Source organism: Chiroxiphia lanceolata, chromosome 4, assembly GCF_009829145.1.
Source record: "Chiroxiphia lanceolata isolate bChiLan1 chromosome 4, bChiLan1.pri, whole genome shotgun sequence".
NCBI classification, from domain to species: domain Eukaryota; kingdom Metazoa; phylum Chordata; class Aves; order Passeriformes; family Pipridae; genus Chiroxiphia; species Chiroxiphia lanceolata.
In genome coordinates this window covers 23,615,072-23,632,819 of record NC_045640.1, presented here as the reverse complement: position 1 = coordinate 23,632,819, position 17,748 = coordinate 23,615,072, and the positions used below count along the sequence as shown (strand labels likewise).

At 37.5% G+C, this 17,748-nt stretch overlaps 1 protein-coding gene across 1 annotated transcript in view; it reads right to left on the bottom strand.

Moving 5' to 3' along the window:
* The window catches only part of NWD2 (NACHT and WD repeat domain containing 2), a 52,827-nt gene that overhangs the window by 21,040 nt on the left and 14,039 nt on the right, over positions 1-17,748 (bottom strand). Inside the window, exons 2-3 of the mRNA XM_032687102.1 lie at positions 10,572-10,660; positions 5,580-5,696 (exon numbers count right to left, since the gene is read on the bottom strand). Coding sequence (XP_032542993.1) covers positions 5,580-5,696; positions 10,572-10,660 — 206 coding nt within the window. The remainder of the gene's footprint in view (positions 1-5,579; positions 5,697-10,571; positions 10,661-17,748) is intronic.

The window sequence follows — 17,748 nt, the reverse complement described above, 5'->3', positions numbered from 1 at the left end:
AGTGTTCAGAGTGTCAACAACCTTTACAGTCATTTCACATCACCAAAACTGGGTCTGTTATTAACCTGCTAACCAAAGGATCTCTGAAGTGGATCTCTGTAAAAGGGAAGGTGTATACTCTAGAAGCAAGCAACAGTATTAATATCTCTCTTTGAATTTACCAAATGCCTGCTAAATACTGTAAAGTATGCTGTTTCTTTTCACAGAAGTAGCACTGCAAGGTTTAGAATCCCCTCCATCCCCCTCACTTCTGTAGAACAGCTGATGTTTGATCTACCGTTTCATTTGTAGGGCAGATGGTTACATCCAGCTGATTACAATATTACCTCAGAAGATGGTTTGGTAAAGCACTTGAGGGTCAAGAGACACTAAATCTCATAAATGTCATGCAGCCTATTTTCTCCTCTACAAATAATAAAGAATGATGGAAATATGACTTCACGTTAATCTTGTTTTCGCTAATATGGTCATTCATATTAAACATAATACTTAACCTTTCTGGAACGCAGCACCAAAAAATATATTTCTGTCAAGAAAAAGAAGCACAGTGACTTAGCAGAAAATATGTGCACTCTTCTGGTTGAAAATGAAAGCTATTTTAAGACTACATAAAAAACCATGCAGTTTCTATGTTCCATGGAAAAGCTGTCTGATGAATCTTGTACCTATTTTCAATGGGCCACGTTTAAAAAATGGGTAAGTATTTTAGATTTAGAGAATCAGAGATGATTCACAAGAAAATACATTCCCATCCTTAAAGCAAATGAAGGAATTCACTTACAATAGCTTAATCATATAATATCTCCCCATCCTTGATTTCACTTTCTGTGTATATCCGTTGTTCAGAGACAAACTACACTGAAAGGGATAGACACCCTTTAGCTCTTAATCTGGAGGCTGTGAAAGAAGACCAAAGCTTGCTGAGGGGAAAGTTGCATACTATGACTTTAAAATTTATCACTTTATTTGCTTTGAGGGGGTTTCAAAAAATAGGTGAAGCTCTACTTTGACATTCACAGAAAAATCTTTCCTCTTGCCCAAGTCCACATAAATCAGGATTATCGTCTGCAGACATATACTTTACTCCAGATCAATGCCAACAGGTCCTATGGAGCCATTCCTGATATGCTGTATGAACACAAACCCACTTATGTTAGAGGGAGTCCTTATTTGGATGGGCTTTGAATCAGATGATGAATGAGAATAAAATTCATAATTTGATATTTCTTTCTTGGAAGAGCTGGACTGTTGTACCATGTCTGGCTCCAGCTATTTCCCCACTCACTTGAAAACTACATACAGAACTGCTTCCTTGAGGAAAATTAAATACTGAATTGCCCAAGTACGGGCAACTTCGGTTGAATTTCCAAAAAGCAGGGGGGGCTTAGCATTCCCCCTAATGTTTTAGTATAGACACATTTGACTGACTTTAGCCTCCCTAACTTAAATTGTGTGGCAATTTTCCCAGGAGAGCAAAAGCAAAATATAATTCATGCATTCCAGAACACATATATATTTAGTTTTCACATTAGGAATAAATCCTAGAGTAACACCAGGACTGAGATGGGAGTTGAGGACATTCAGCAGAGCTGGAGTAATATAATTTGGAATTTTCTCTGAGCTGGAATGCACTCAAAATTAATGATCAACCATTTGTACTAAGCAGAGAGAGTGTAGCAGTGTACTTAATGGAATGATTAAAGCATGCATTATACAGTAGGAACAAAAAGATACAGACAGTAAAAAACATTTCACTCCTCAATTTACCATACTTCCTCTTCAACTTCAAGGTGATTTAAGGACATGACAAATATTGCAAATTGCTAATATTCTTTGCAAATTCTACGGGAACCCCAAATTTATAATGCTAGGTCTTTAGCTCTGTGAAAGTGGAGTTTTATGCTTCTCTAGGGTCTGTTCAGGAAGGGATGCATGTGCTGCTCTTGAATTCAGTCCTGTCCATCGCTATTTTCTGCCCTTGCCCTGGACTGAGAATGGGGAAAAGAGCTTTTAGGCATCCACAGTTGGTCTGTGGTAAGCAGAGCTTCAGAAATACACTGTGGGATATCTCAGCAGCCCAGTGAAAATGCAAGGGATGATGCAGAAGCTCAAGTTGTTTAGATGTGGAAATTCTTGAGGACATGGGGAGACCCATTGCAAAATATTTGGTGTTTCTCATATTTCTAAGTGATCATCTTCAAAGGTCAGCCCTGTTTTCCATTAGCAAACAAGGAAGATTATTGGTTATAGAGACCATTACCAGGTTCCTTAATGCTGAAATTAACAAGCTGACAATAATTTGAGAGGGATAATGTAAATTACAATGGCTGTTCAGAGTAGGTAGAAAATGTTTTTATTATTATTTGGACCAGGTGATTTGAATGATGGGTGGAGAGAATCTCTAAGGTTTGTAAAATCCCAAACATATTTAATCGAGCAAACCTTTACAGGCAACAGACTACCATTTCATTTCCATTTCTATTTTTAATTTTACAGTCTTCCAGGAGACAGTCATGCAAGGACAGCAGTTCAAGCAAAGACTGTGTGGTGCCACACAGATGGAAGAGAGCACCCACGTGTTATAACTTGCAGGGTGTGTTTTAAGAGAAGTGCAGAGAAGCCTGACAGTTTTCTCATATGTACTAAGGCATTAACAACAGCAGGTCAGTACTAGAGTATTAGTTAGGGAATATCAGTAAAAGGGAAATAAACTTATTCTGCAAATAATTACTGTAGACTAATGACACCCTAAATACCTCATGGCCTTAACTGAAATCAAGCACTGTATTTGAGTTCCTAAATTAGCAGTCTAATGTCTCCTCGTTGTTAAAGGAAAAACAGTTATCCAGTTATCCATTACTCAGGTTATCCATTACCTGAGTAATGACTCAGGTATTACTGGAGGTATCTGTATGTTCCTATTTATTGTAAAAGATGTCAAGACTAGATCTGTAATAGATGAATCCTGTTCGTGATCAGTGCTGGTTGTGGGATCATAACATAACCTTTATTGTCTCTCTAGCATCCTGTCTGTGTTGCCATTTCTTACAAATTCACTAGGAAACATAACGTAACAAAATGTAAAAGTTCCAGTGATGCACTGAATGCATTTTTTCCTTTGGTATCATTGTGCAATGCAGAGTTTATAAAGTTCACAATTTAATAAATACACTGCATTTTAATCTCTCCATGTAGATTCCAGAGAAAACTAGTATAATTTCTGCATAAAATTTGTATGAGAAGTATTTTCCCCACAGAAATAGTACTTTTCCCCTCATAAATGGATCTTGATAAATTACTCTGTAAATCAAAAATAGCATGGTATATATTTACCTATAGTAAAGGCTATGAGTATTTAAATGATCACATATAATAGGGACTGATTTTGCACAGCAGAAAAAAACCCAAACAAAAACACCAACCTAACAAAAAGCCTCAATTTAAGCAAAAAACCAAACAATTCCCCTCTCCCTTAATTGAATCAAGTGTTAATAGAGCTCAGGCAGCAGGTAAGAGGGGGACTATACATTCTCAAATACAACGTTCACAGCAAATTAATTATGCCTTTTTTTCAGAACTGCTTTCTCCTTTGTGTTTATGAATATGTGTTAATTTAGATTTTGTTGCTTCATATCTGCAGAAAAGCTGAGGACTTCCAACGTAGGCACTGCACTAATTTAAGAACTGAATTTTGTTTTCTCTCCATCTGATATCACAATGCAGGCACAAAGTGCCATAGAGAAACACTTTCTAAAATCAATCCATACCTAGTAGTTAATTCTGAATAGTCCAATTTAATCCCAGATCTGTGTCTCAATTCAAAAAGTGGTAATTGATAAGTACAAAAAAAATACCCAGCTGAATGGAAGCAGCACATTTTATAGAACTTTCTCAAGAAATGGGAAGTTGCCCAAAGCCTGCAGTGCCAAAGTCAGTTTTTAATTATGTTACTATAAATTAAAACTAATTACGCCTTGTTGGAGTAGAATCATCTTCAATTTGTGTTGTAAATGAAATAAACCCCATCTCACTACGGTACAGCAGAGCAAAAAACAAATGTGCATAAACTGATTCCTGTAGTTTTGCCAGTCATTGGGAGAGCTATTACTTTGGCCCATACTTGGAAAACGTGAAATAAATATTGAAATCGTTGGCTCACTGCAACCTCTTTGCTAACTGTTTTGTTCTGTTTAAAAATTCTGATTTGGTTTGATTTCTTTCCTTAGTAACAATATCAGGCAGGCAGTTCTTAAAAGCTTCAAGATTCTGAGCTGCTAAAATATGCAGCAATGGTTCATGACAAGGTTTTCTTCACTGTGAAAGATTTTACAACATTCATATCTAAGGACACTGGGTGCTGCTACAGAAAAACGCCATGCCTTTCTGTTCCAACTTTGGTTTTTTTCATCAAGGGAAGATAAAAAGTAGAAAAATAAACCCAGAAAACTAAATTTAGTCACATAAGATGAAAGACACCCAACCTCTCTAGAGATCTGGGCCAGTGTGTGCTTGTGAAAAACAGTGTCACAACAGCCTCAAACCCATTCAGTACTCCAAGCGCTGGGCTCTTACGGTCAAGCTGGGGACAGCTCTTGTTCCCCAGGCCTCTGAAGCTAAATAACAAAGTGAGACAAGCAGGTGAATGAATGAGAGCCAGAGAGATCTTTTTAAGGGTGTGATAAAAGTACAGAATGACACATGCTACAGCTTGCTCTTTGTCTAATCTTTGGCATGGAGAGACGTGATCTCCAGCCTTCATAGCAGGCAGTGTTTTGTATCCCTTCCAACCCCAAGGGATTCTGTGGTTTCAGTTCACTAAATCTTTAACATTCTTCCCTTAAAAAAAATAATCAAGGACTTGCAGGTTTTTTTCAGAACTCTTCTCTGTCTTATTATGACAAGTCTAAGGATTACAGATCACTTAGCTACGTTTAGGTAGAAGAGGAGAAAAATACCTTTTCTAAATTATTTTCTTACCAAATGTATTATAGAAAATAAAATTTGGAATAGCAAAGGCATGGCCTTAAGATTGTTTTGCCATCAAGTCTAACAAGGGATCATGGAGAGAACAATCAGTTGTATATCAGTATATCACAGACTCAGTCTCCTCGGGTTGTCACTGACCTCCAGTCTTTTCACTCGCTAATACCTGATATCCTAACTTGTTGTGGGTTTATGACCCAAAACAGCAAATGCTGATCAGAGCAGACGGTTCTTTGCTGCTGCTGGTTTTTTGTTGTCTTTTTAGGCCAGCCGATAGTGCATGTGTGAGAAGTACCAAGAATTAATTAATCGTGACCTCCTTAAACAAGTTGTCCACAATTCTGTTGTGACAGTAGTACAGTCATACTCCTCTTGTTATGGAGACTGATCATAAAAGATCCTTCCTTCCTCTCCACTAATACTGAGTAATCACTGTTAATCTACAAAGCTGTATAGGGAAACATTTGGATGCAGCATAGCAAGGAATATAAAATATTTTAGAAAGAAGAAAATCATGCATTTGTTACTGAATCATGCATGTTAGGATAGATAACATTATATTTTTTTGTAAAGTAAAACATTATTTTTATACCCACAACAAAACATGGACCTGCGGAACTTTTCAAGCAGTCTTCTAACAGCTTCATACGAGTCTTTTGCAGCTCTGGACTGTCCCACTCATCTGCTTCAACTCCCCAGTATAAGTCTATGACCTGGAAAATAGTATGCAACATAGTTACTTATCATATGCTCTTGCTACTGATCAAATTAAAAATTAGCTTTGTCAACATTCCATGCACTACTAAGCATTCCTCTGCAGTGCAGTAAAAACCAATGAGGTCTATATGTAGTCCTTACACAGACTAGCAGGGTTTTCTCAGGTTAATGACAATTCAAGACTCTCACTTTCCCTCCCAGATAGTCCCTCCTGGGACAGTTTCTCATTTAATAGTCATATTTTTGTGCAGATTAGTATGAGGAGATTTTGATTTGATGTAGTTTTTATTTGCTACTGGATTGCATATAACGGATAGATAAGAATAATGACAAAAACGTTGAAAAAAATCCTAGCTCCATGAAAATTAATGAGAGTTTCATTGTGGATCACAGTCAAGACCATGACTTGACACCCTGTGTCACTTGTATCCACAGGATACAAACTCATCCTGTGCATGTGGCTCGAAAGAAAGAATAGGTATTGTTCTATAATATTATACTTCCTTTGTTAGTTGATCCTTGTACTTTGGAAGCAGAGACTGTATAGATATAAAGTGGCAGACAGATTGCTGTCCAGACTTTTGTCTGTACCTACTGATTCAGTTTTCTGATGCTAATTAGTTGGAAACAAACTCCTGGGAGAAATTGGAATATGGATGTTAAATTTACCTGAAGAAATTAAGTGATGAAATGTGATCTCACTACACATTTTAACTAAAAGGCTGAATTTTCACTCTGGGAAATTGAATTTAAAAGAATAGGGATCATATGTATGAGTTTGTTTTGGTACAAAAGTTATGGCACGTGCAACTACTCTTTTCATTGATGCTACTATTGATTCTTAACATCTTGTATATAACTTGAACAAAAACAATGAAGTCCAAATGAACAGTTTAAAAAAGCAATCAAAATTGTATTAAGACATGAATATATTACAATATTATTTACTGCCATATTGATTGTACTGTGGAAGCACTCTGATGTTTCTATAAGTAACAGAATCATAAAACTAGCTGTTGTCTACACAGAAGACCTAATATAAGAACTAATAATCAGTTGATGTAAAAGTAATATTCATCAGTTTACAGCTGGTTAATCTTCTTGGAATTATAACAATAAATACCAAGGTTTAAGACCAAATACTACACCTATTTATGCCTATGTGTAATTTCACTGTCAACTGTCTTATTGGTTATTTCTGCCAGAAAAGTTTGGGATGCTCCTCAGTGTTTGCTGGAGCAGACACATTGTTGCTAAACGCGAGAGGTAGTGTCTTGTGTGACTGATGATGAGTGAAAAAATCCAAGGTATGGAATGTATTGTAGCTTACACTGCCAAGAAAATACATTCGATATCTTTATCTTTTGCAGAAACTGTGTTCCAAAATTTTGCTGGAACGTGCATTTTCTATGGTACAAAACTGCATTTCAAACAGCCCTCCTATTTCCCTCATTTGCACTGATTTCTTTTTCTTTCTCTTTTAGTCTCGTTAGGAAAAATATGTTTCTTTCTTCCTCTTTCCTTTCTGTAATTTATCAATAAAACTTTATTATTGACCTTCACATTGAATTCATCTGTCTGAATTATTGTGCGGCTCAAGTTCTTCTGAAACATAAAGGCAATTTTTATTTTAATTAACTGTTCAGAAATAACATTAATTCTGTAAACTTGAAGAGGAAATTCCCTGCAATACCAGATATTGTAGGGGCTCAGCAGCTGCGTTCTGTGTGTTATTTTTATGGGGTAACACAATTTTGGCACATAGTATCTTAATGTGTTACAATTTTGCCCTACAAAAGCAAATATTTTGCCCATAAAACCTCTGAAGACATCAAGAAATTAAAAATTGAAGTCTCATCAGTTACTCTTTATACTAACTAAAATGAATAGGATTTACAAAATTAAAGAAATGGAACAAGGAGACAACTATATCTGATGTTGAAGCACATTTTTACTTACATTTGAAAAAATGGTATGACAAAAATGCACTCTAACTTTCAGAAAGGCTGCCAAGGTGATACGACAACCAGTGCCCTGTGCAAGAGCTACTTGCACACAGTGGACTGACACTGGTCTAGTTCAATTCCACATTAGTCACCTAACAGTTTTTGTTCATAATTCAGTGTTTCATTTTGCTTACTTTAGCTTTTGTCCTACCAATCTTACAGTTTCAGAGATTTTTCTCAGGACATGAAATAATTTTTGCCTTTATCACTTCCAAGAGCTTAAAAAAGGCACTAAAAAATTTAATTCATGACAAATTCCACTTTCCTTCTAGCATATATATCTCCTGGTGAAAATTATTTGAAACAGTTAATTGTGCTGAAGAAGAAAAGAGTATGCTGCTAACTAACTGTGGTTAATTATCTTCCCAAAATTTTCAATTACAACCACTTTCTTTAATCTCTCCATCCTCTCCTATAAAAATACTGTGTTTCAGGTCAAAGGAAATCTTTTACTCAGATTGCTTGCTTTCTGTCTTCACCAATACCTATTTTTTCCAGAAATATTTTCTGATTCAATGAAAAGCAAACAAATTCATAGTATGATTGAATACAGTCAGTTATGCTTCCACACATATGGTGATTATGTTCTCCCACCAGATTGATGATCACATGCTTTGCAACAACTAAAACACTTTTGAGTGCACCCAGATGACTCACTGAAAGCTGGAGTAATGCATGTACTCGAATGCATTTAATTTGGGTCATGATTTATCAGGTAGAGGGTGTCCTGAATAGTGCATTTTGTGGTAGTGACACACAAGGTAGTTCTTGTTTGGTCAGCAGCAGATTACCTATCAGGATGAAAAGTTATGTGTTGTGCTCTGTAGCGAGAAATATAAATTTATCCCTTTATCTGAAAAGTACACAATACTTTATTGATGCCACTGCACTAAAAACTGTAGTCCTGATTTTTCATGCTAACCTCAGAAACTCAGCTTATCATGATTGGCATAGGCAAAAAAAATATGTTTTGCTAAAGTCTACCTCAGAGCCTCTTTCAAAAGGCTTTACTATTTTCCCTTGGCAATTTTTGTACATTTTCCTACTTTGCTTCCACAGAAATGTGATAGCTTTCTAGCTGTTTTCAGAACTATGTCAGTGGAGCTGCCTCTCAGACCTCATATCACATAAAGATGCTCCTGGTGTTGCTTCCATGAATATCAACTACAGTAAACTTAGTTATTCGTCCCCTAGAGACCACATTACAATCTGTTTGAAGAAAGACATGCTTCCTCTCACAAAGAACTCAGTGGATTACGATCTACTTGGAAGAGACATTTCCTTCCTGTCATTGAGATTTCTCCTCAAAGATGACTGAGAAATAAAGGGTTGATATTTTCCATGACTATCACATAGTAGTAATACGAGAAAAATATTATTTAAATATCTTTTGCCATTCCTTTCATGTACTACTGCAGCTGGGACTTCCCAATCAGCTGATGAGCTAGGACCTTCAGATGAAATTCTTTTATAGCCATAATCAAAAATCACTCTGGAATTTACCACCATGCAGATTCAGCAACTTCACTGTGACTCAGGGAATTAAAACCAAATATCCTAATTTAAGAACTTGTTATTTTGATTAAAAAACAGCTGCATGTGCATCAGGAATAATACACTGGGAGGAACAGGATGTTGCATAAAAGGCATTAATTGTTTCCAAGTAAGCTACACTCTGGAGAGATGAGTTAGGAATGGGGTCACTAAGGATGTGAGGAAGGCTTGAGGATGTATAGCCATAATTTTTGGAAAGCAACATTTTTAGAACATTGTGAGCTTTATTTGTTTCTCTTAGCAGAGAGCCAGTTTCAAGCCTGCTGACATATAAGGGATTGTGAATTAGGATACAATTGACTTAAAGTACCAGTGACTTTAACAGTAATGCCAAACACACGTTTTAAGTCAAATGCAACTGTCTTTATTACCGGTTGGCTCTTGCCAACGATGTGTACGGGTCTATGTCTCTCATAATACAAAGGAAAATATGAACTGACTGAAGCAATGGGAATGTTACAATTGACATTAAAGGAAGCAAATTCCATAGTATATAATCACAATAGAAATGTTTCATGTTCAATTCATTTTGGTAATCCAGTTTATGTATTCACCTAGTTAAATTATTTTCCACATTACAGTGGAACTTAAGTATGGTTTCCAGAAGCACAACAGTAATTCAGATGTAAAATTACTTCTTCTTATATACTTTGAATATCTAAAATAGAGGTCGTTTCATTAAGTTTCTAAAGCTAAGGCCATCAGTTTGTTGCCATATTACTTTTACTGCCAATGCAATGTTGCATTGTAAAACTGTATGTTTTCACCTATTCAGAATTTACCTCAAATCTGCTTGTAAAATAATTTTAGTACATCAAAGGCTGAGAGAGATAGGTCTGTTTAGCCTCTAAAAGAGATGAATGAGAAGGGATCTTATCCAAGTATACAAATGTCTTAAAGGTAGGTGTCAAGAGGATGGAGCCAGGCTCTTCTTGGTGGTGCCAAGCAATAGGACAAGAGGCAACAGGCAGAAACTGATACACAGGAAATTCCACTTGTATATAAAGAAGAACTTCTTTCTGTGACGGTGACAGAACACTGGAAGAGATTGCCCAGAGAGGTTGTGGAATCTCCTTCTTTGGAGATATTCAAACCCATCTGGTGGCAATCGTGTACAACCTGCTTTAGCAGGGGGGTTGGACTAGATGACCTCCAGTGGCCCATTCCAACCCCAACCATTCTGCACGTGATTCTGTGAAATAAAGTTTTGGAAATTTTTTATTTTACCAGTGATATTTAGAAAGGTTATTTGTTCTAACTAGAGTTAATATCAGGAAAAACTAATGCAAGATTCAACACACCAAAACCTACCTGAAATTCCAGGCCATAGTTTTCCCTGCAGAATTCTCTCAGCTTAGGATACACATGTTCTCTTAGGGCGCTCCTTTCTGCTATTGTATCTGTGTTGGGGAAAAAGATGTTATAAACAATATTTATATAAACTCTGTTCTTTTAGTCAGGCTTACAGATTTATCCCATAAAAAAGAGCCCTTAACACATACACACAGAGAGTGCTTTGGAAATAAAGTGCTGGGATTTAATCCCCAAATTGTACATTGTACAAACACATGGAAGCGTTTGCATGTGCAACAACACATGTAAAAACACATGTGTTTGTATTTGGCAAAATTGTGCTTCATACATATCTTGTATTGCAGCCTATTTCAATACAGTGAAGCTGAATTAATATCGTAATTCAGCAGTCAGAATTTCTTTATCAGTTTGACTTCTATTTAACTTTCAGAAAGCTGAATTTTACAAATAAGGAATACCATAGAACAAAGAGATATACCAAAGATGAAAGAGATCTCAATACTTAGAAATAAACTGATAACATGAATTAATTATATTGTTTCAAACACTATCACTTTCTTCACCCTCTTTAATCCACTAGTATCTTAAAAACATTATTTATCATTAATAACATAATTTACACGATCTTTTGGCTCAGGTGATTCCTCCTATAATACTAAATGCACAGTTCTGATATCACATTACTCTTACCATGCAAAATGACATGTGTTTTGATAATGAAGTACAATATGGCAATGACACCAAAATTTTTATTAAGTTCTGTCTAAGTTAATCCAAACACATTTATGTAAAGCATATCACTCACACATACTGTCAAATGTGAAGTGAATTTGGTTAGTAATGAAATCTGGTGTAGATAATAAATTTTGTTCTCTTTCACAACAAGACTATGTCATGGATTTTGCTAAATTGTAATCAGTGTCAACCGAGTTGAGATCAAAAAGGGATGGTACTGTTGCTAAGCTATTTTCAAAAATAAACCACAACTGTTGTAAACCCTTAGCTTTGAGTGCCATGTGATGAAAAATGAACTGTTAACTTATGAATGAAGAATATCTGAAACAATAGATTAAAACTGATTTGACATTTCTCATATTGTTGCAAATGAGAGACATGTATGCAAATCTAACAATGCTTTAGAGCCACAATCAGAGACACAGCTGATATATCTAAGAGGTCTGTTCATAGAATCATGGCCACACATTTATAATGGTTTTTATTTTGAAAAATTCTAGGAGATGGTGAAAACTGTAATTCGATTTATTACAACAATATAATAATATCCTTCTTACTATTTAAGTATATCTTTGAAATATTAGACAAATGTGTGGGATAATTACCATTTATTTTCATAAACAGAAATCTATCCAGAACACCTCTAGAGAATTATTTCTTGTGAAATTTTCATTAAGGTAAAAAAGGCTATACCACAAAGGCTGAAAAGTACAGTCAGGATTTTAATTCAATTTATCTGAATTACAGCAGTTCTTCCTTCACAAACTTTTGATGGAGAAAAAAGTCAAAGATGTAGTGGTTTCCATAAAATATCCTCTGTAAGTGCAAGAATATAATATTATGTATTTGTGGCTTAATGTTTTAGAATGTACTAACTATGCTTATGTGTTCTGAAGACAATGGTCCAAGAAGCATTGTCAAGTCCTTCCTCCATCACAAGCTTTCTGTTGGACTGTCTGCACGCCACTCAAGGCAAGATTCTAAATCTGAAGTGAAGAGCTTTTCTAATCCAACTTGAACACTGCAAGTAAGAGCCCCTGCTCTGTGCTACACTTGGATGAGCGTGGCCTCACTTCCCCTCTTCTCACTTCCTCTCAGGAGGTTATTACACTCCTTGACACTGAAGAGGCTGCACTAAGAGTGCTGTGCCCAGCACATCCAAATCAGCAGGATGGGGACAAAACTGGAGAGCTTACTGAGACAGAAGCCAAAAGCATGTGGCCTACAAGGAGAGATTGGGGGATTTGGTATGTTTAGACCAGTGAAGACTGTAAGAGGGGCCTAATCACAGCCTATAACTACTTCTAAGGCATTTACAAAGATGATGGAGCCAAGCTCTTTCTGCCAGCATCAGAGAGTACAACAAAAGCAATAGCAACTATTACAGCTTGGGAAGTTCAGGTTGGACACTAGGAGAAGCTACTGCCCTTGGAGTTCTTCAAGACTCAAATACACAAGTTCATGGTTGACCAAGTTTCTGTTGACAGCACTTCAAGAGGAAAGTTAGTCACAGAATCACAGAATATGCTGAGTTTGAAGGGACTCACAAGGATCATTGAGTCCAATTCCTGGCCCTTGTACAGCGCCTGGAAAGAGTTTTGCTACTGTCTGGGCTAGTGGGAGCAAAACTGTAGAGTAAAATAGCTGATGCCAAGGACATAATGTCCGTGACATATGTTTTTCAGGGGATTTTACTTTGGATTGAGCTCAACGCTTACACACATTTAGAGTGCATTAGGTGAGTTCCTGGAGTTATCTTCCTGGTTTTCATCTGAAAGGAACCCAATGCATGCACACCCAGACCACTCTGTGATCTGAGTCAAAGTATATTAGACAGTGATGATCAAGAGATTCACCTCATCTCCAGATCTGGATGAATACAGACATACTCTATAAATATTTAGGAATGGGGTGAAAAAACCAGCATGCTCAGCCCAGAACTGCCCGTGTTAGTACATAAGGAAACAGAGGGATCGATGGGTCTCTCTCTCCTTAGGATCCACAGTCATTAATTTTCTCTCATACTTTAGTGCCTAAGTCAACCTTTTCTTGCAGAATGTAGTATACAGCTAACAAGGCCAATTAGCTAGAGGGTTGCATGGTGCCAACACAGCAATATTATTTTGGCTCCAAAGCCACAGCTTTTCTCAGTGCTATTTTAGAGTCACTTTACTGCATGGTGTTGCTGTACCTTGTGATAAAAGCTATCTGTGTAGTTGGCTTCATTTGAAATACTTCACTTTTTTTAACTTCACAGTAGCTGAGACCCTTATATCAGTCAGTGATAGAAGACTATATATCCTATACTTTGACTCAGGTTAATTTTGGCATGCAAGTCTGTGAAAACACAGTGTGTCATATCTTCATGATTAAGTAGAATAAACTGTTAAAACCAACTTGTAGTAACTTACTACTCACTTACTGAGGTAAACCAAAATGATTCATGCCTTTTTAAAGGGAAATCAATCATGACTACAACTTCATTATTAAGGAGGCAACAATGCAGAGTTATTATTTGCAGTTACTTAAATGCGACAGTACACTGAACAGTATTAACAGGGATCTAAAATAGGCTAAGGTGCAGGAACCAAAAAAAAAGGAAGTATTGAAAAAAAAGCAGAATTTAAGAGGAAACATGATTAAATGATAAATGAAAAATATTCTGCCTGAGGTTTACAACAGATAAAACCATATTCTGCTACTTTCCTTATATGCCCATAGGATTTATACTGCAGAACCATGCTAGCTCTAGTTTTAGAACATGGTGCTGTTCCCCGAAGCATAATGTGTAGAGTCTTGTTCAGAAAATGAAACAACACACTGCAAGAGTAGTGCTACATTTGTAATATCTTACAAATGAAATAGATAAAACATTCCCTCAACTAGAACTGTGTTCTAGATAAGACACTCAGCATATCCATCCTGTGTTTTTATTCCTACCTTCATTATCTAATGGAATTTGAGTCTGGTGCTTATATTAAAAAATTTAAAAAATTCCTGTATTTGTAATAGATTGTGAAACTTTAAGGAAACAGAAGTGCATATAGTTAAGATGAACTATGGTAATTAGTATGGATGGCAGATAAGCTGCTTTAATTAGATATAATCTAACTTGATTTAAAGTGACAGCAAATCTGTGAAGCTGGCAGTTCCTAACAACAAAAATGTCACACAGGCAAATTCCACCTTCCAGGCTGCTGCTGCAGATGAATGGATTAACTAAATTACATTCTTCTAGCAGCCAAAAAGAGACAGTAGCTGTGAGATGAGCTTTCTACACCTCCTAATGTTAATTGTGAAACTCAGAAATACAAATGATAGTCCACAATAAACTATGGGAATGAAATTACATCTGCAAAAACATAAGACAAAACTTAAAAAACCCACCAACTTTAAACTTCTTTCCAGTATTTAAATGAAACCAAAACCCAACAGTCCTACGCAAGACAGTGACTTGCTGAACACACATCTTCCATACAAGAGTTAACTCTTGTTGCCTCCTAAGCCATTCCACAACCACATTGTCCTGCCTGTCTCTACACTTTAAGCTGACTGAGAATGTCAGTGCAGGCCTCCTTCTCCTGATACTCCCCAGTGTAATGCTGAGGATGAACTGAATTAGTCACATATGCATCTACATCCTTTCTGCTGTCTGTTTGTGTGCAGTGTGATTTCTGAAGGCTTGTAGCTCAGTCCAATCAATGCCAGTTTCCATCAGAGTACGCCATGGCGCTGCTTCTCAGTATGAACTATTTCCATGTCAAAGTTTGACCTTCAAACCCTTCTCCTATTAAAGTCACTCATTTTAACAGAGAAAGTACATTTTACATTCTTGTGTTAGTAAACAGATGATATGTATTTACAAAGGGTTTTCAAACATTAATCTCTGGGATAAAATAAGTCATAGAACATAGCCTTGCTGAAGAAAATTTCAAAATGAATATGCAAATGAACTGAGTTATCACGTGCCTGATGGGAATTGCTCATTTTCAAGCACCAGTTATTCTATCCTAAGACCAAATATTTTATCTTCTTGCTGGTAGTTGTGCCAGTCTGAGTTCAGCCACAGTGGTTGGGATGGCTGTTTTCACTTACATGGGCTGCAGTCACACAACTCTTACTCAATCTAGGCTTGATGCAGTTAAACAGGAGGCTTGATGCAGCTAAACAGCCTCATTCACCTATCCTGTCTTGTGCAGGGGGTGCCCATGTGGGGACTATGAGCCCCACTTGATCACTTTCAAGGGAGCAGCACATTCAAATTGACAGTCTGTTCACGGAAATGTAACCTGAGTAACCTTACCCATGCATGACACAAGCTAAGGCCCTCAAGCAGAGGAAAATCCTAAGCAGGGAGGGTGTTTGCCCTGCCACTGTTTGACTGACAGAGGAACACTGCATTATCCAGCAGAAAAATTGTTGACTGACATAACAAGTTGAGGCAGGCAGTTGAACCTGAAAGAACCGAGGCAGAAAAAGAAGAAGAAATAAAAAAAAAAGCTGCCCTTGCAGCTGTTCAAGGCACTGTAGAAATGAATGTCATATGGGGTCACAGAGCTGCCTACAGGTTTCATCTCCCAAGTTTGTCACCCAAGAAAGAGTAGCTCCTTGTATTCACAGCAAAAACAATTTCTGTATCACCCCCTCCACTGTTGGTGTTCTCGTGATTTGCAGTAGTGGGTCAGGACAGACACTTGCTGGGGGTCTTCTCATCACTTCTTTCAGCCAAATTCTCTGTTAGCATAGTGTCCTGCAAAAATTCACACCAGTATGTTTATTAACATAGGTTGAGCACAGAGGGTAATAGTGGTGACCTGTCATTTGTGGGGTTCCACAGGGCTCCATCTCAGGCCCTGCACTCTTCCATATCTTCATAAATGACTTTGGATGCAGGACTGGAAGGGATACTAAGCAAGTTTGCAGATGATGCAAAACTGGGAGGAGCTGTTGACTCCCTCAAAGGTAGGGAGGCCCTGCAGAGAGACCTCAACAAATGAGAGGACTGGGCAATCACCAACCATATGAAGTTCAACAAGGGGAAGTGCTGGATACTGCACCTGGGATGGGACCATCCGAGATGTTTGTACAGACTGAGGAATAAGATGCTGGAAAGCAGTACCTTAGAAAGGGACCCAAGGGTCCTGGTCAATGGCAAGTTGAATATGAGTCAACAGTGCCCTGGCAGCCAGGAGGGCCAACTGTGTCCTGGGGGGCATCAGGCAAAGCATCGCCAGCTGGGCGGGGGAGGGGATTGTCCTGCTCTGCTCTGCACTTGTACAGCTTCACCTTGAATATTGTGTGCAGTTTTAGGCACCACAATATGAGAAAGGTATTCAGCTATTAGAGAATGTCCAAAGGAGGGCAATGAAGATGGTGAAGGGCTTTGAGGGGAAGCCGTATGAGGAGCAGCTGAGATTGCTTGGTCTGTTCAGCCTGGAGAAGAGGAGGAGACCTCATTGTAGTTACAATTTCCTTGTGAGGGGAAGAAGAGGGGCAGGCACTGATCTCTTCTGTGTGGTGACCAATGACAGGACGCAAGGGAATGGCAGAAGTTGTGTCAGAGGAGGTTTAGGTCAGATATTGGAAAAAAGTTCTTCACCCAGAGGGTGATTGGACACTGGAAGAGGCTCCCCAGGGAAGTGGTCACAGCAAGACTGACAGAATTCAAGAAGCGTCTGGATGATACTCTCAGGCACATGGTGTGACTCTTGGGGATGGTCCTGTGCAGGGCTAAGGGTTGGACTCGATGATCCTTGTGGGTCCCTTCCAACTCAGCATATTCTGTGATAATGCTGGAGTCTCTTCTGCAACTATGGAAGCCCTGGATGAGCAGAGAAGTTCTGATCTAGTCCTGAATGCATGTCCACTAAGATACCTAGCTATTTGCTTTCTCTAAATATTGTAAATGCTTAGATTTGATGGAAGGGTAGGATAGATTCTTGCCATAGGATTTTTTAAAATGCATTGCAATATTAAAAAATGTGGATATTTTGTAACAATTGTCTATTAAGTGCAGTGAGAATTTCTACACTTTAATTATCTAAGGTTAAAAACTACTTAGCAGCAGTACCAATTAAGGAAGTGACTGCCAAGCCTCTTAATGCTAGTATGTTCTTGACTCAAGATATGATTTTCAACTGAATTATTCCTTTTAAGCTGCCTTTTTTACTAATAATGCACAAGAGCATTGCGTATTACCTGTGCTACCAAAAACTTTGATTACTAGTAGGTAAAAAATGTCCCTAAATATTATGGAAACCTTGACTCTGAAAATAATACCATAATAATAAGTAATCTGCATTTCTATAGTGCCTTTCATCTGAGAATCGCAGAGTGCTTTGCAATGAGTTTGAATCATGTAGCAGGTAAGAAAGGGAAAAAAGACTTGAGCTCCCAAATACCCTTGCCTTCCCAGAAAATGAACTCCATAGACACTGTT